The sequence below is a fragment of the Mesoplodon mirus genome (genome assembly GCF_964341445.2).
Source record: "Mesoplodon mirus genome assembly, chromosome: 11".
Classification (NCBI taxonomy): domain Eukaryota; kingdom Metazoa; phylum Chordata; class Mammalia; order Artiodactyla; family Ziphiidae; genus Mesoplodon; species Mesoplodon mirus.
In genome coordinates, this window is record NC_138987.1 from 18,760,273 (window position 1) to 18,779,280 (window position 19,008).

General features: G+C 46.0%; 2 protein-coding genes across 7 annotated transcripts in view; both read left to right on the plus strand.

The window, feature by feature from the left end:
• The first annotated feature begins 256 nt into the window (after nucleotides 1–256).
• SOCS2 (suppressor of cytokine signaling 2) lies at nucleotides 257–15,672 on the plus strand. Of its 6 annotated transcripts, none has more exons than XM_082634823.1 (4): nucleotides 257–554; nucleotides 3,018–3,378; nucleotides 5,023–5,474; nucleotides 13,429–15,672. In XM_082634823.1, exons 2-4 carry the CDS (start codon nucleotides 3,240–3,242, stop codon nucleotides 13,513–13,515), a joined length of 678 nt encoding a protein of 225 aa, XP_082490949.1. In that variant the 5' UTR covers nucleotides 257–554; nucleotides 3,018–3,239; the 3' UTR covers nucleotides 13,516–15,672. The 6 variants fall into 6 exon arrangements, with proteins under 6 accessions (XP_082490949.1, XP_082490946.1, XP_082490950.1 ...); XM_082634820.1 differs by lacking the exon at nucleotides 257–554 and adding an exon at nucleotides 573–1,586; XM_082634824.1 differs by lacking the exons at nucleotides 257–554; nucleotides 13,429–15,672 and adding exons at nucleotides 576–1,586; nucleotides 8,881–11,082.
• CRADD (CARD and death domain containing adaptor protein) overlaps nucleotides 13,467–19,008 on the plus strand; it is a 274,839-nt gene continuing 269,297 nt past the window's right edge. The window contains exon 1 of the mRNA XM_082634818.1: nucleotides 13,467–13,516. The gene's annotated coding sequence lies outside the window, so the exon portion shown is untranslated. The remainder of the gene's footprint in view (nucleotides 13,517–19,008) is intronic.

A 19,008-nucleotide genomic window follows, 5' to 3' on the forward strand; every position in this document is an offset into this window, starting at 1 on the left:
AGCAGGAAAATTCTTGAGAAAAACGTTTGTCCAGGACTCCCGTATGCTTCCTCGTAGAGCCAGCAGGGGGGTGCACCAGGCAAGGTTTGTGAGCCGCGCCTTCCCCTACGCCTCCTCCCCTTTCCTCGCCCAACTTCCCTATAGCCAACGCTTCAACTAAAAGTGGCCATTGACCTTTCAAGCTTTTGAATAGTGATGCAATAGAATAGTATTTCAAAGAAAAATGGTTATCGAAATTTTGGATCCGGTTTTCCCATGAGTGTTAATGGTTTTTAAAAAGTAGGTCACATTTAAAGTAGGTCACATTTCGGGGGCGGACGTGCAGGGAAGGAGATGAGTTTCAACTGAGGCCAGGTGGCCTTCAACCAGGTGGGAGGAGGTGAGGGTCCCTGGGCAGGGAAGAAGAGCCGGGATCTTTCCGCATTCCCGGGCCCCGGGTGCAAGCTCTGCGGGAAATCGCAGAGTCGAGCGCTCTCGGCCTGCGGACACCGAGGCGGGCCGGCCAGGACCACCAGGGCGCGCGGATCTGGGCGTCCCTTCCGCGATCGGCGCAGGTGAGCCGGAGGGCCGCCGGGCGGCCGGAAGGAGACAACGGAGCGGCGAGGAGGAGGAAGGGACGGAGGAGCCGGGCTGGGCCGGTGCGGGAGACAGCGAGCAAGACCGCCACGGGGAGGAGACAGAGCGGCCGGCGCCGTTTAACGAGGCGCCGCTCTCCGCCTGCTGGCAGCCAGATCTAGGACCGGACCCGAGAGGACCGCCATCAGCCCGCTCCCTCCGGGTCTCGGGCGTGGGCGCGGGGGTGCTGAAGAGGGAGCTCTCCCACTCCATTAATGTGTCTTAGAGCGGGAGGGGCCGTTTCCGAGGACCTTTAGTCTCTCCAGCCACCACCACCCCCAAAATGTGCGGCCTGGAAAGTCGCCTAGAGAAGGCGCGGAGGGGATGGAAAAGACAACCAGCCGCGGCGGGCCGAGGGGCGAGAACGTCTGCTAACCGCTCGACTCCGGCGCACAGCTTGCATGGGTTGGGCGCAAGCTCCAGCCGCCGAAACCGGGACGGTGATGGCCTGGTGCTTCTCCTGCGCGTCTCCGAGAACTCCGGGGCGTGGGGTCAGAGGAGGGCGGATTCCCAGGCATCCACCCCGCCCTGGCCGGCACCCGAACGCTCTGAGCCCGTCTCCCCTGAAGCCTGCGCATTAGCACCGGAGTCTCTTTAAAGCAGTAGCGGGGGCCGCGGTCACGTGAGGTGGATTCCTGGAAAGTTCCTGGAAAGCGGCCTCCGCAGCCGCGGGGCGGGGCGCGCGGGGAGCGCGGACTAGGGAGAGAGGCGGGGAGCGAGGGAGGCGCGTAGGTCTGGGAAGTCGCGCGCACACAGCGCTCCGGGGACAGACATTTAACTCTTGTCTAGTCTCGCCGCCGCCGCGGCTCGCGGGCCTTGGGCTTCCCTTGAAGCATGAGCCTTCTCGCCCGCCGCCACTGTCACTGCGCGGGCCGCGGACAGTGCGCGCCGGGGCCCCGGGCGCACAGCCTCAGGATCCCCGTCGCCTACAGCTGGGGCGCCGGAGGAGCTCGGGCAGGGGCCCGCGGCAGGTATCGGGCTGGGGAGTCCAAAGGCTCCGCCCCTAGGAGGGCTGGGGAGGGCACTGGGGCGCGGCCGAGAGAGCGGGGCAGCCTTGGCTTCCGCAGTTTCGAGTCTCTGGGCTAGAGAGCCCGAGCTGCGGCTCTGCCCCGAGGCTGGGAGCTACTGCCTGCTTTCTCCGGTTCTTTCCCGGCGTCTGGAAGTCTCCAGAGTTTTTGTTTTTGTTTTTCCTCCCCTAAACTGCCATCCAGATTAATAATCCTCCTAATAAGCTGATCTCCCGCTCCTCCCCACCCGCCTGCCTCCCGCCCTCTTTCCTCCCTCCCTCTCTCCTTCTCATCTCCTTGGTTGCAGCCGGAGGGAACCCAGCAGCTGCCCCGGGTCGGGGGTGTCCGAGCCCGGAGGGGGTGTTAGAGCCCTGAGAATCGAGGCGATGGTCCCCGGGGCTCACGTTTGCCCTCTGTGCAGAGAACTCCGGCCGCCCCCGCCGCTGAGCACAGGGCTCGTCACATCCCCAGGCATCTCGTTCCCAAATTAAAAGTCAACAGGGGAAACTCGGGCAGACACCCCTCCTCCCGGGCCCCTCCCGGCTCCCCCGCCCCATGCCTGCTGGGGAGGCTGCCTGGTGCGGAGGCGGCAGCGGCGGCCGAGGCCGAGGTAAGGGCTCAGCGTTGGTTGTCTAGCACGTCCCGCAGCGCTCTCTGCCGCCTGCTCGGCCCCCGGCTCGGGTCAGGGCTCGGAGCCCCCGCGCGGGCTGCGCGCTCGGGCAGATTCCTCGACAGCGCTCGCGGCGGCAACAGCAGCCTCAGCCGCCCGGCCTCGGAAGCGGCAGCCACGGCGCCCCCAACCCCTGCCCCAAGCGAGCACCGGGAAGCGGGGGGAGGGGAGCGAGGCAGCCTCTCCTGCTGTGTTGCGGCAGCTCCCGCACCTCCGCGTCCCGGGCTGCCGGCTCTGCCCGGGAAGCCCCGCGGCGCTGTAGGGCCGGGAACTAGGTTTGTGCGGGGTGCTTCCTCCTGGGGCTCCCCGGGCTGTGCGGAGTGTGAGATAGGAATGCCAAGTGGGGACCTCTCCTGTTCTTTCCTTTTTACATTTTTCTACTTGTCCTTGACTGAGGCCTGTTTACCACCGTACCCGCAGGTGACTCTTTGCTCTTCTCATCTCCTAGTCTGCGATTTCAGCGAGCAGCCCTGGGCGGGAAATAAGCCGGTCCGCCACCCTCATCCTGTCCCCCGCCCCAACTCTTGCGTCTTGGATCCCTGCTCTCTCTTTATCCCTCTTTCTCTAGAACGGGCCAGGGCAGTAACTAGATGCTCGGGGTTAAATGGTGCAGGAGCGCAGACGCGGAGGATTCCCGGGATTTTCCACGTCTCTGTCCCTCCACCCCCGCCCCGGCCGCAGGGGTCCAGTTCCGACTGACCCAACCCTCCACTTTCTCTTTGCAGGCAAACTGTGCGTGACCGCGCCTGCGGGGGACTTTGCTATCCGTGCACCGGGACCCGGGGAGGAAGAACCAGCGGCTCCCCATTACTTCCCCCTCCATTTCCATTTCGCGGACCCCTCAGGGACTCGTTTTGGGGTTCCCACTGACTTCTAAGGAGGACGCGTGCCCCTCTCTGACCCCAGCTCGGGCGGCCACCTGTCTTTGCCGCGGTGACCCTTCTCCCATGACCCTGCGGTGCCTCGAGCCCTCCGGGAATGGCGCGGAAGGGACGCAGAGCCATTGGGGGACCTCGGGGTCGGCGGAGGAGCCGTCCCCGGAGGCGGCGCGTCTGGCGAAGGCCCTGCGGGAACTTAGTCACACAGGTAGGGAGCGGACCGGCCGCAATGCGTGCGAGAAGGGGGCGCCTCCCCAAAGACAAGGATGCGGTTGTGCTAGCGAGGCTGGGAAGCAATCGCTACCGTCCCCGCCCCAGCTCAGGGAACCGCGGGGAGAATGCCCCTACGGACCTGGATCCTTGGAATGCGAAAGAAAAGTGGTTCTCGAGGGACTCAGAGGCCTAGGGGAGGTTAGAGCGCTAGAAGGGCTCTTTGGAAATAGACTCTTAGGGCGCTGGAATTTTTGCTGTTTTCCGCGGCCGTTTGGGGGTCGGCACTCGGGCTCGGACCTTAGCCGGAGAAAGTGCCCCGGCGCCTTTCCTGTCCGCGGGGTGAGAGGGCGGCGAGTGGGCGCTGCGCTGCCCGCAGCTTCAGCTGCATCTGGCTCCCGGGCCGGGCAGCTGCTGCAGCCTGGAATCTTGGCGGCCAAGTTCGGGGACCGACAGATTGCCGCTCAGGACTGCCGCAAAGCCGGGAGGAGGGCGGGCTGCGAAGCCCCAGCCGAGCTTGGCCTCGCTTGTTTCAAGTGCAGTCTTGCGCTTTGCGCGGCTCGCTGTCGTCTCTCGGCATCTGAAAGAAGAAAAGATGGAAAAAAAGATTCTGGCAAACCTGCAGGCTTTCAAAATCAGGATCCTCAAAGCTTACGTTTGGGGCAAAGTTGAAGTTTTGGTAGCAGTAGGGAGAAGGAAAAGTTCCTTCACTTGCGGTTCCGGTCTTTCCGTGCAGGCCACGGGCTTTCCCTCAGCGGGAGGAACCGGCAGATTGCAGGTACCCGAGCAAGTTTTTTTTTTTTGGGGGGGGGAGCATTGTTCAAACTTTTAAACTGTAAGATGTTGCTAAGTCACTTTTGAAAACGGGATGGGAGATGGAACTGGCAGGTAGACTCGAGAATGCTGGGGAGACCGACGGTTGTGATTGGATTTGAATTAGGGTAAAGTCCAAAAAAGTTTATGGAAGACTGTAAACTGGAAGTACTAATTATCAATTGGGCTTTCTCTCATTTCTCAATGGCTGATAAGGTAGTTGTTATCAAAGCAGCGAACAGAAGCTATTGTATCATACTAGAACTGCACTCTTAAAACAGGTAAATAGCGGTGCTTTACAGGACTTTGAAAAGAGATATGGATGCAGCCGCTAACAGATTTGGGGGGGTGGGGTGGGAGTGGACACCAACCATCCAAAAAGTTGCTTCTTTTTATCTTGTTGGAATTAACTGGAGTTGGGTTTTCCACTTTTTTAAGGGCATGGCTTTTATTTCTAACTTCTGACTTAATTTACATTAAATCTTTGATTTCACTTGACTAGTGGAGAAGCATCATGCCCGGTCAGCCAGTGTGTCATATTGCAAACATTCTTTTGTTTCGTTAGGAGAAAGTCTTAAGAGAGTTTAAAGAACAGCTACAGAAAGTTACTTTTAAAAAAGAAAAGTGGCTTGCAGTTTGTTCAGAAAATAAAATGGACCTATGTTTTCATCAAATTTCTATAGAAAGTATTTATGGTAGCCTCTGGTAAACTTTCACACACTTCTTTTTAGAGCTAGAAAAGTTGTTGCCAAGTATTTACCCTATTTAAAACATTCTCTATAATAACTATTTTACTCTCTTTTCTTTTTCTTTTGAACAAAAACCCCAGGTTGGTACTGGGGAAGCATGACTGTTAATGAAGCCAAAGAGAAATTAAAAGAGGCGCCAGAAGGAACTTTCTTGATTAGAGATAGTTCGCATTCAGACTACCTACTAACAATATCTGTTAAAACGTCAGCTGGACCAACTAATCTTCGCATCGAATACCAAGATGGGAAATTTAGATTGGACTCTATCATATGTGTCAAGTCCAAGCTTAAACAGTTTGACAGTGTGGTTCATCTGATCGACTACTATGTTCAGATGTGCAAGGATAAGCGGACGGGCCCAGAAGCCCCCCGGAACGGCACTGTTCACCTTTATCTGACCAAACCGCTCTACACATCAGCACCACCTCTGCAGCATCTCTGTAGACTCACCATTAACAAATGTACCGGTACCATCTGGGGACTGCCTTTACCAACAAGACTAAAAGATTACTTGGAAGAATATAAATTCCAGGTATAAGTGTTTCTCTTTTTCTAAACATGCCTCCTATAGAGTATCTCCGAATGCAGCTATGTAAAAAGAGAACCAAAACTTGAGTGACGGCTCTGGATAACTACGCAGCATTCTAAGAACAGCTGAAGTCAATCTAATTTAAACGTGTGGAGGGGTAGCTAGGTATTTAAAGGTCCCCCAAATATTTTCACCTGAGTGATGCTTCCCTTCCTAAGGCTGACCAAGACCAGTTTATCCTTTTAAGTTAAAAATAAAACGTCCCAAGTAAAGGCTGAAGGAACACTTTATCAGAACTCTTTGCCTTTCTGAGGTTCCTGTTAGGTGGAAGGTGCCAGCACCGGCAGTAGAGAAAGAGCTCCACTTAGGAGTGCTGAAGAAGTGGAAGGAACCAAACTGACACAGGCTTAACTTCAGTTTTGTATGCCTGGTGATCAGAGTCTATTTTAGGACATTTGATACTTTGCATTCTGATGTACTTAGGAGATTTGTTAAACAGATACGCTTGTGAGTATTTATCCTTCATTTTATGCAATTAACCAAATCAACCAAAAAAAAGTGACCATGAAATCCTGTATTTGTCTTTTTACTACGTGTATGAACTCTCTCATGTGAATGAGTACTGTAGTAATCTATTTCAAGGGAGCCTTATTTCAGAAATATTTCAAACTGGTGCAAATGGAAAAGACTTCTTCTTTTCCTTTAAGGCTAAAGACAAGAATGTCATGCTATACAGGTGCAACTCAATCCCTGTTAATAAAACCATGTAGATAGAGACATTTTACCCTTTGAAGTAGCTGTGTCCCACAACCTGTTGCCATTGATTTTTCAGAAATGGCTTTAGAAACTTCCAGGTGGTCTAACCATGGACATTAGCAATTGTCTCCCTTCTACCATGTAGAATACTCTGACTTAACTTTCTTCCAGATACAGGGGGATACCTGCCTGTTTTTCAAAGTGTTTATTTACTGCTGTTACTATTTGATTAGAATGTATTAAATAAAAAACCTGACTTTCACAAGTTGCACTTAATTACTTTGAATCGTAGAGGACATACACTTTCATGGTAATGGAGGGTTGCCATAAAAACTTACATCAAGTGAAATAACTAAATATTCAGCCAGAGGTAGAACATTACTTGCCCTTCTCTAAAGTTACAGGTCACGCTTGCCCTTTGCATTTTGGAAAGCATGGTGTAGAAACTACGAGAATTGCCAAGTGGCCTGGTCTTTTACAACTTGAAAAGGCATAATACTAACGCCCATTGTGTTTCCAAAAAACCTGGTTTAGAAACTACAAAAATTTTTACAGGTTGAATAGGCACAATACAAAGTAAGAGTTTTATGGCCTTTTTTTTTTTTTTTTTTTTGCCACACAGTCTCACGACTGTTGCAAATGCACCATCTTTTCTGGAGTTCAGATATATTCATTTTGCTGCCTTTAAAACAAAATGTCCTGCATAGCTGCATACTATGGTGTGTCACTGGGAAGGTGAGCCTAGTATATGATGTGTGTGCCCCAAGTGAACAAGAAAATTCAGTTATAAATTATAGTAAAACCTACTAATTGCATATCATGAAAATATGAATATTTTCATGAAGCTCTTAAAAACCGGTTTTGTGCCTGGAAGGAAAACATAACTGTGCATGTCCAAACAGCAGAGCCAAACACAAAAGATTGCTAGGTGTGCCTTAGGAAGAATTTATTTGTAACCTAAAATTTACAGAAGAGCTAGACTTTTAAGGTCTGGTCTCTGATGGGGAGGTAACCTTCTCATTAGGATGCTCAGAGTCTGTGCTTTATTTACCCTCTTTTTCCACCAAGAACCATTGTGTGGTGTGGGCCGTTTGGCTTTTCTGGCAAAACTTCCACATGATTGGTGCCAAGGGGCTTTGTGGAATTTCTTTAAGGTCTTTTGCATTTCTGTCCTCAATGTTTCAAACGCTCTGCTACCTCTCAGTTATTGAGAGTTGGATGTCTGGTGGGGTGTGAGTGCCCGTGGCATTGTGGAAAGTTCTTCCTAACGGCTATCAAGTGGCTGATTACAAGAAACCCAGAGGACAGCAAAAACATCTCTGGACTGTGCTAGGGAACTACTGTTGCCTTACGTTTCGATCTTCCCTATTCTAAGTAAGCTGATAAGCATCAGGAAACAGTCCCCGCCCCCCGCTGTTGTTTTGGTTTTGTTTTGTTGTTTGTGTGTTGTTGTTTTTACAATTAGGAACACCATTGATTTATTGAGTTTGTTGTGTGCCAGATGCTCGCTCAGCACATTCCATGCATTATCTCATTTAATCTTCACACTGAGCACAGTACAGTGATTACAGGAGGTATACCTTCTAATTTTGTGAGTGAGGAGGCATTCCAGGAATATCCTAGTCCTTTTCATTCCTGGAGAGGAATTATGAAGAGCAATTTGCTGCTATTTCTACCTTGATCTAGACGAACAAGTTAGAGCAGGCTGTAAGAGGAACCCTCAGCCTTTCTACCGGCGACTCAACGGGAAAAGTATAGGTATCTTGATTAGCGTTGTGGTCTGTGGGATTGGAGCCAGCTTGGCCTAGTGGTTTTTTCCTAGTGTCGGGGTGGGTCAGGAGAGGGTTAACTGTTTTACCTGGTGGCTGGTAAGTGATGCCAGTTACCAATTATCGGTCACCCCATTTTACAGACTGGCCAACAAAAGAGTTAAGATTGTACACTTGTCTAAATTATTCTCAACAGAATCAAGAAAAAATATCAGTGTTCTCCTTCTATGAAGGGCAGTTTGGGGCATCAGTAAGGGTTTGTTATTGTCGTTATTGTCGAAGAATATAGTATACAGGGCTTACATCCCCACAGATTTAAAATATTTTGATCTGAGTTTCCATTCTGAGCAGAGTTGAGGCGGTGGAGTTTTTCATTCCGTCTCAGTGGGCACTGGGGACTGCTTTTTAGGGACTTGGAGGTTTTTTAGGGCTTTGGACAGTGGAGAAAAGGCAGTTCAGCTTATGAGCTGTATGAGCTGAGAGGTCTTTTCTGGCGTGTCAATAAGAAAGTCTTGACTTCATAGCAATTATGTAATCCAAATAGGTAACAGAATGGGACAGTTGTTTGGGAGTGTTTATTTTCTTGGGAAGGATTTTTCTCTGCTTTTAGAAAATTGTACTCTGGGAGGAGGGTAGGAGAGAGACACGTCATCAAATAATCCATGGGATGGAATGTCCCAGGACCAGGCCATGCCCTTCTCAGCTGAGGGTTTAGGCACGAGGAGTGGGGGTGGAGTGGCTGTGGTGACATCTAACAGCTAGGCAGAGGCCTTCCTGTGTCCGAGGCTCCTAGCCTTTGGAGCAAAAAAGTGTTGTCATTCATTCTAGGCCTTTTGTTTACTAAGTGGCCTGCATTCTCCTCTCCCAATTTTTTCACTTCCTAGAATAAAGCTTGAAACCACTTTTCAGATGACATAATTTAGTTCCATCATTTTACTGAGGAAGACACCCAGCCCTGGGGAGATCAGGAGAATTGCGTGCACATGTGCATAGAGACACACACCATCAACCCAGCAAGTCAAGGGCGGAGTCCATATTGGAACACAGATATTTTAAACTCAGGTTTAGTATTTGTAAAAGCTGCACCCTCCTACCCTTTGTTTCAATCATCAGTACTTTTCTTTGGCGACCCTGTACGCCCTACAGTTCTTTGAACATTGGGTTTTCCTTCCTTTGGAATTTAGACAGTGGGCCTTGGGAATACTCTGCGGGCTAATTCCTGGTTCTTGGCTCCTTCCACCGAACTCTGGAAGAATCAGCTTCTGCTGGTTTTCATGATATTTTGATTCACATCAGAGTTTTGCATTAATTTTTAACTCTTCAACGTTTCTAATCTACTTGCTGTTTTAAAATCGAAACCCTGCCATCCATGCTGTTGTGTGATCTCATTTTTGCCTCTGCCAGATGTGACTCACGCCCAGCTGGTGATGCCTGTTGGCCCAGTGACTGCCTACCCTCCTGTCCTCACCAGGGGACCCGTTCTTTCTTTCCCCTCCTCTTGGTCCTAATGGCTCAGTTCATTCCTGCTTTACTTTCCCCCTTTTGTAGCATGAGGTTGCTCTGTTTGCTCATCTGACCCAGCCCTGCTGGCCAGATTATACTCCAGTGAAAGGGGCTAGTTAATTACCTTCTCCCTGAGTTGGGTAACTGAGTGATTTAGGATCGGTAAGATTAAATCTGTCTCTTTGTCTCATTCTTTGATTCCTTTCAGGTTTTGAAACAAGTAGCCAGCCCCAGATGCCACACTTTTGTCATGTGCATTTTTTAACTCTTTTTATGTGAAGTATCAGAAGCTGCTTCTTCACTAAGTTGCCCTTCATTTGAATGGAATGGAAATACCCTCTGTTCCCTCCCTTTTGGATATCTATCTGTAAAAATGAATCTGTGATAGTTTTGTTTCACTCTCCTATGTAGGCATGGTTTTCTTGTATTCTCATCTTCACATATTTTTGATGTTTCTAATTTTTTCCTCTATGTGGCTTGAGTTCAGGTTACTTTATTACTAAAGTAAAGTAACAGCTGTTGCCACAGAAGCTTCTTAAAAGCCCCAGAGTACCAAATGCCTAGATAGTAAGTCAGCTGAAATCATGGAGCAAAACCTGGATATTCCTTTGTCAATGAGAGAGGCTGGATCACACGAGTGTTGTCACAGAGAATGGGGTTTCATCAATAAACATCTACTGAGCCATAAAACTGCTTTCATAGACAATTCTCACTCTGAACTGCGTCCTTAACTTATAGGAACTCTGACTTGCCCTAGAGATCAGGAGCATATTTCGTGAAGTATTATTACTCATGTAGTGCTGCCTCTGTTAGAAACAGAGGGAAGGGGAAGGCAAGCCAGAGTCCTAGTGAGAGGGAAGGAAATATTGCCAGCTGCCTTCCTCTTCTGTCTAAGCAGAAATACCACCCAAGGAGCCCCTTTCCTATGGCAGAGAGAGTGAGGCTTCATCACAGAACTTCATAAAATTTATATGTCTCCAGTTTCCAACCATGTTAAGATAAAAACTTACATTTTGCTAAACGGTTTTCCCTTCTGTTAGTTTGGTGTGCTTTTTCCTGTTTAGATTTTGGTCCAGAGAGCTGCTGTGATCTTTAACATTCAGAAAAATATTTTCCCTGTTTATTTCCATCCAGAGGAGTTGTCTGATTTCCCATTTTAACATGCCCTGTGCCACCTTTTTAAAAGTTGAACTCTAGTTGATGTACAATATTATGTTAGTTTCAGGTGTACGACATAGTGATTTGACATTTAAATACATTTTGAAATGATCACCACAAGTCTAGTAACCATTTGTCCCCATACGAAATCATTACAGTATTATTGAGCATGTTCCTTATGCCGCATTGTACATCCCCTTGACTTATTTTATAACTTGAAGTTTGTATCTCTTAATTCCCTTCACCTGTCCTGCCCATCCCCCTTCACCCATTTGTTCTATCTATGGGTCTGTTTTCATTTTGTTTTGTTTGTTTTGTTTTTAGATTCCACATATAAGTGAGATCATATGGTATTTTTCTCTGACTTATTTCACTCAGCATAATACCCCCAAGGTCCATCCATGTTGTCACAAAAGGCAAGATTTCATTCTTTTCTTTTTTAAAGTCTGAGTAGTATTCCATTGTGTGTGTGTGTATATATATATATATATATATATATATATATATATATATCACATCTTTATTCATCTATGGCTGCGCACTTTGGTTCTTTCCATATGTTTGCTGTTGTAAATATACTGCAATGAACATGGGGATGCACATATCTTTTCAGTTTAGTGTTTTTGTTTTCTTCAGGTAAATACCCAGGAGTGGAATTGCTGAATCGTATGGTAGTTCTAGTTTTAATTTTTTCAGGAATCTCCATACTGTTTTCCAAAGTGGCTGCACCAGTTTATATTCCCACCAGCAATGCATGATGGTTCTTTGCTCCACGTCTTTGCTAACATTTGTTATTTGTTGTATTTTTTGATGATGGCCATTCTGACAGGTGTGAGGTGGTGTCATTGTGGTTTTGATTTGCATTTCCCTGATGATTAATGACATTGAGCATCTTCTCATGTGCCTGTTGGCCATCTGTATGTCTTCTTTGGAAAAATGTCTATTGAGGTCCTCTATCCATTTTCCCTTCTGCCATTTGATGAACTTGACCCTTCTTAGGTTTCTAGCATAGCTTTTTTGGCTTCATTTCTATTACCAGGTTGTGGCCATTAATTCTATATTTGATCAGAAAGTATGTTTATATTTTGCACATTTGATTAGGGCATCTGCTCAGTTATCTGCAGTAATAAGGGGCAGAGAGAATAGGGGTAACTGAAACCCATAAACACATAGCAGTTTAGCTTCCTCCCTCTTCAGTCTCCTTTGCTAGAACCACTGACAGAAAAATCATCTGCTCTCTCTTTTATTTTCCTTGTCCATCAGGCCATAAGGATGTTAAAAAAACACAGTGACTGAAAAGATGGCAAAAATGGGAAAATTAAGAGGAATGGAGAATCAGTGGTGTGCTGAGGGCTCCTGAGAGCCAGTTGTTAAGTGCTTAGGGATTTTGGGAGCTAAATTACTATAACTGTGTCATTAGTAGATTAAAATCACCCATGGTGGGAGTATTTACACCACAGAAACTGGCAGGCACTACAAGTTAAGGCTTCTTTTCCCCCTCTCTGGTTTAATAACATATCACTGATCTACGTGTGTTAATTGAGACCTCACTAGAGTAAGATCAGTTTATTTGTATTCTCGTTTGTGTTAAGCCCAGCATTTAGAGTGGAGTAGGAATGAACAATTTGGGGAATGAACATTTTTTAAAGTATGTGTGCCAATCCTATAATGGACTACAATGCCTTCTGCTGGTAGATCTGCCAGCCTCTGGATTCAGGGTCTTTCCTTATTGACAGTAGTATCTGCAGATATCCTTTCAGAGTTTATTAGTAGCGAAGGCTACGACATTCTCACCGTCATATGACCAGTGTGTATAGTAACTTTGTTCGCTCTAACAGATCAGGGTCTCTTTTTGCGTCTAGCTTCATTCATTCATTCATTCATTTCATTATTTAATTTCCTTCTTCCTTTCCTCCCTTCCTGCCTCCTCTGCATTCCTCCCTCCCTCTTCTGTTTTTTTCCTGCCAACATTTATTAAGTGCCTACTGTATTATTCACCAGGAATACAAAAGAGTAAAAAGAAAGTTCTAGCATTAAGGGAGCCCTTATAGCCAATGGGAAGGGATGGAGAGGAGAGGAACTAACATTTATTAAACCATCGAATATCTTTTCTACCTCATACTGTCATTCCATTTAACCCTCCCAGCAAACTGTTAAGGTATGCATTTCCCCATTTACTGAAAATGAAACTGAGGCTTGGCTTCCCCAGTAAGTGGGGAAGTCATGGTTCAAACCCAGGTTTTTGTTGGGCTCTGAAGCCCAGTTCTGCCTCTCAGGATACCATGTTGTTTAGGCGCTTTAACCACATGAACAATTTATTGTGAAACGCCAAGATAAAGGCAGTAATAATTACCTGTGGACAAGGTGCCATCAACTTGCTTTGAGGGGTTAGGGAAGACCTTGGAGGAAGGTGCCTTTTGTTTGAGTATTAAAGGGCGGAAATGAGTCATTAGACCCCTCGGTGAGGAAGGTCTTTCTCCCGCAAGGCTGAAGAGGAGGCACAGGTAAGTCGGGGCAGATCTTATAGGCCTTGCTGAAGCGCTTGAATTTTATCTGGAGGGCAGTGGATAAAAGCTTTTTAAATGGGGAATAACTGAACTCGGTTTGTGTTTTATATGATCCCTCTGGAAGGGCCCTTTGGAAAATAGCTTGGAACAAAGCTAGAGTGGAGTTAAGGAGACAAGTTAGGTGTGAGGGGATGGGAAGGAGGGGGTGGCTGGGAGAAGATTAGTGGGAGGGTGCAGACATCGACTCCTTTTCCTTGTCTGCAGGCTCACATTTGCCCTGGAGTTTGGGGCTTTGGGTCCCCCAGATGCATGCTTCCCTTTGAAGGCCGGCTTCCACGCCAGGCAGGCTGAGGTAAGTGGCAGATTCCATTCTCAGGAAAGGAGGAAGTGGTGTTACAGTGGGCAGAACCTTGAACTAGCAACTGGAAAATGTGGAGTCCACTTCTGGTTCTTTGACCTTGGGTCAAACACTGAATCTCTTAGGGCCTCTTGGTGGCTTCATGCTTTTTGTTCCCTTCCAGTGAGGTACCCCAAGTGCCAAGATATAGGGGCAACCTCTCTGCCATTGGGGTGGGCGTGGCCTGAGAAGGGGCAATCTCCATGTTCCTGTGGAGTCTAAGTTTCAACTTAAGTTGTAATGTAGATTTTGCCTCTGTGCCATAATATATTCTCATTTATTTTGAAAAAATAGTAACACCCTCTTAACTCTGCACTTTTTCACAGCTGGAGTCAGTTGACTCCATTTTCATCCTGGTCAGAAGAATTTGTGTGTTCTCCTGGCTATGGATCTTTGTGCACTACCCTAGAATCATAGAGTTTGGACTTGGGTTTTTAAATCTTGGTTGTGATGAAGAAACAGAAATCTGATGTGTGTCAGCCATTATCACAATAACCCTCTGGATGAATTTTCATTGTTTAGGGACCTGGAGGTCTGTGTGTGCTCTGCTTTCTGGCCAACACAATAGATGTGCTCCCAGAAAATTGTGGGCAGAGGATATGCTTTTGGAAGTCATTTTTCCCACTTACATAGATTTTTCTCATTTTTGATCAATCATTAATGGATAAAGAAGTCATTGAGTTTTATTTTTCCTTTTCTCTGTCAAACAATTTATTAAAAGGAAAGAAAGAAACCTGCAAAGGACTAAGGAAATTTTTGGACTCTTTGGCATAATGACAAGAATCTTGGAGCATGAATAATCCTGCCCCAGTCTATCACCTTGCATATTTGGATTTTCCTGGATCTCTTTTAAAGTGGGGCACTGGTCTTGATAGCCTAGGAGGGTGGGAGTGTGCAGAAGTCATAGGCAGAGATACAGCACTGAGCCTGGTAATGGCTGAAAGCTCCCATGAGATCCAGTTTGAAGCTGCATTGGGTAGGCATGGGATTCGCTATGTTCAAGGCAGGACAGTAAGGCAGTCATTCTATAACCAGCCAACCTTGGGCTTCCAGGGGACTGGAAAAAGCTAGAACATTTAGTAATACCAGGCAGTGCACTTGACACTTTACAGATATGACCTCAATTAGTGCTCCCATCAAACCTTTGAAGTAAGGTTCTGTTTTTATCTCCACTTTAGAGATAAGAAGACTGACACTTAGGCTGATTTAAGAAGTAGAACTGAGATTTGAATTCAGGCCCATCTAACTCCAAAATCCAAGCTTTTATTCACTCTTCTATCCTTTTTCTGAGTAAGCTTACAAATGCTTTTAAGCTCTGAGGCCTGCAGCCAGCATATACCTCAATGGTGTTTGCTAGGCCATGTACCTTTAGTCATATGTAGTTAATATCAAGAGTGCTATGACTTTGCCCAATTTGTAATTATAGTATTATTAGGACTTTGATTTCAGAAGTAATACAAGATCTCCCCAAACCCTGGGCACCCAGTTTGGAAGGATCCTTTACATCTGAATTTACACCTTTCCTCTCTTCCACTAATCTCCTTTAGAGCTCTATCCAGGGCAACCATAACACACCATCTCTTCCCTATCACGCTTTTCCTTTCTCTGGAGGTAAATTATTTGAATAATGTGTCAGTCATAATAAGCTAGGTTATGCTGCAAAACAAACAATCCCAAATTCTCAGAGGCTTCAAACAACAAAGGTTTGCTTCTTAAAGTAACACAGATTTCTCTACCCATACATGTGTCACCAGGGAAACTCTTCTCTTAGTCATTCTGGCACCAAGGCTGGCAAAGCAGCTACCTCCTCAGACGTGATGGGAGCCAGTGGGAAAGGAGAAAACCAAGGCTGTCTTGTTGACATTTAAATGCTGTCACTTCTACTCCCAACTCATTGGCCAGAACTCTGCAAAATGGTGCCACCCAACCACCAGGGCCAGGCAGTCCAGTCCTCCCTGTGCCCAGGAGGAGGAGAAAAACAGACAAATTAGGTGAGCAGCAGTAATCATCACCACATATTTCATGCCATGTATACCTTGCTTCTTTTTTTTTTTTTCCTCCCCAGCTTGACCAATTTGACCTCAGGTAAACTTTACATAACACACATAGCCCCCCCCCCGTTTTTAACATCTTTATTGGAGTATCATTGCTTTACAGTGGTGTGTCAGTTTCTGCTGTACAACAAAGTGAATCAGCCATACATGTACATATATCCCCGTATCTCCTCCCTCTTGCTCTCCCTCCCACCCTCCCTATCCCACCCCTCTGGGTCTTCACAAAGCACCGAGCTGATCTCCCTGTGCTATGCGGCTGCTTCCCACTAGCTATCTGTTTCACATTTGGTAGTGTTCATATGTCCATGCCACTCTCTCACTTCGTCCCAGCTTCCCCTTCCCCTTCCCCATGTTCTCAAGTCCATTCTATACGTCTGTGTCTTTATTCCTGTCCTGCCCCTAGGTTCTTCAGAACCATGTTTTTTTTTTTAGATTCCATATATATGTGTTAGCATGTGGTAGTTATTTTTCTCTTTCTGATGTACTTCACTCTGTATGACAGACTCTAGGTCCATCCACCTCGCTACAAATAACTCAATTTCATTTCTTTTTACGGCTGAGTAATATTCCATTGTATATATGTGCCACATCTTCTTTATCCATTCATCTGTCAGTGGGCACTTAGGTTGCTTCCGTGTCCTGACTATTGTAAATAGAGCTGCAATGAACATTGTGGTACATGACTCTTTTTGAATTATGGTTTTCTCAGGGCATATGCCCAGTAGTGGGATTGCTGGGTCATATGGTAGTTCTTTTTTGAGTTTTTTAAGGAACTATCATACTGTTCTCCATAGTGGCTGTATCAATTTACATTCCCACCAACAGTGCAAGAGGGTTCCCTTTTCTCCACAACCTCTCCAGCATTTATTGTTTGTAGATTTTTTTTACAACTTTATTGGAGTATAATTGCCTCACAATGGTGTGTCAGTTTCTGCTTTATAACAAAGTGAATCAGTTATACATATACATCTGTTCCCATATCCCTTCCCTCTTGTGTCTCCCTCCCTCCCACCCTCCCTATCCCACCCCTCCAGCCAGTTACAAAGCACCAATCTGATCTCCCTGTGCTATGCAGCTGCTTCCCACTAGCTATCTACCTTATGTTTGGTAGTGTATATATGTCCATGCCTCTCTCTCGCTTTGTCACAGCTTACCCTTCCCCCTCCCCATATCCTCAAGTCCATTCTCAAGTAGGTCTGTGTCTTTATTCCTGTTTTACCCCTAGGTTCTTCATGACATTTTTTTTTCTTTCTTAAATTCCATATATATGTGTTAGCATACAGTATTTGTCTTTCTCTTTCTGACTTACTTCACTCTGTATGACAGACTCTAGGTCTATCCACCTCAGTACAAATAGCTCAATTTCGTTTCTTTTTATGGCTTAGCAATATTCCATTGTATATATGTGCCACATCTTCTTTATCCATTCATCTGTCGATGGACACTTAGGTTGCTTCCATGTCCTGGCTATTGTAAATAGTGCTACAGTGAACAGTGTGGTACATGACTCTTTGAATTATGGTTTTCTCAGAGTATGTGCCCAGTAGTGGGATTGCTGGTTCATATGGTAGGTCTATTTTTAGTTTTTTAAGGAACCTCCATACTGTTCTCCATAGTGGCTGTGTCATTTTACATCCTCACCAACAGTGCAAGAGTGTTCCCTTTTCTCCACACCCTCTCCAGCATTTATTGTTTGTAGATTTTTTGATGATGGCCATTCTGACCGGTGTGAGGTGATATCTCATTGTAGTTTTGATTTGCATTTCTCTAATGATTAGTGATTTTCAGCATCTTTTCATGTGTTTGTTGGCAATCTGTATATCTTCTTTGGAGAAATGTCTATTTAGGTCTTGTGCACATTTTTTGATTGGGTTGTTTGTTTTTTCAATATTGAGCTGCATGAGCTCCTTGTAAATTTTGGAGATTAATCTTTTGTCAGTTGCTTCAATTGCAGATATTTTCTCCCATTCTGAGGGTTGTCTTTTCATCTTGTTTATGGTTTCCTTTGCTGTGCAAAAACTTTTAAGTTTCATTAGGTCCCATTTGTTTATTTTTGTTTTTATTTCCATTTCTCTAGGAGGTGGGTGAGAAAAGATCTTGCTGTGATTTATGTCATAGAGTGTTCTGCCTATGTTTTCCTCGAAGAGTTTTATAGTGTCTGGCCTTACATTTAGGTCTTTAATCCATTTTGAGTTTATTTTTGTGTATGGTGTTAGGGAGTGTTCTAATTTCATTCTTTTACATGTAGCTGTCCAGTTTTCCCAGCACCACTTATTGAAGAGGCTGTCTTTTCTCCATTGTATATTCTTGCCTCCTTTATCAAAAATAAGGTGACCATATGTGCATGGGTTTATCTCTGGGCTCTCTATCCTGTTCCATTGATCTGTATTTCTTTTTTTGTGCCAGTACCATACTGTCTTTTTTTTTTTTTTTTTTGCTGCACGCGGGCCTCTCACTGCTGTGGCCTCTCCCGTTGCAGAGCACAGGCTCCGGACACACAGGCCCCGCGGCCATGGCTCGCGGGCCCAGCCGCTCCGCGGCACGTGGGATCCTCCGGGATCGGGGCACGAACCCGTGTCCCCTGCATCGGCAGGCGGACTCTCAACCACTGCGCCACCAGGGAAGCCCCATACTGTCTTGATTACTGTAGCTTTGTAGTATAGTCTAAAGTCCAGGAGCCTGATTCCTCCAGCTCTGTTTTTCTTTCTCAAGATTGCTTTGTTTATTTAGGGTCTTTTGTGTTTCCATACAAATTGTGCAATTTTTTGTTCTAGTTCTGTGAAAACTGCCAGTGGTAGTTTGATAGGGATTGCATTGAATCTGTAGATTGCTTTGGGTAGTAGAGTCATTTTCACAATGTTGATTCTTCCAACCCAAGAACATAGTGTATCTCTCCATCTGTTTGTATCATCTTTAATTTCTTTCATCAGTGTCTTATAGTTTTCTGCATTCAGGTCTTTTGTCTCCTTAGGTAGGTTTATTGCTAGGTATTTTGTTCTCTTTGTTGCAATGGTAAATGGGAGTGTTTCCTTAATTTTTCTTTCAGATTTTTCATCATTAGTGTATAGGAATGCAAGAGATTTCTGTGCATTAATTTTGTATCCTGCTACTCTACCAAATTCATTGATTAGCTCTAGTAGTTTTCTGGTAGCATCTTTAGGATTCTCTATGTATAGTAGCATGTCATCTGCAAACAGTGACAGCTTTACTTCTTCTTTTCTGATTTGGATTCCTTTTTTTTTTTTTTTTTTTCCTTCTCTGATTGCTGTGGCTAAACTTCCAAAACTATGTTGAATAATAGTGGTGAGAGTGGACAACCTTGTCTTGTTCCTGATCTTAGAGGAAATGGTTTCAGTTTTTCACCATTGAGAATGATGTTGGCTGTGGGTTTGT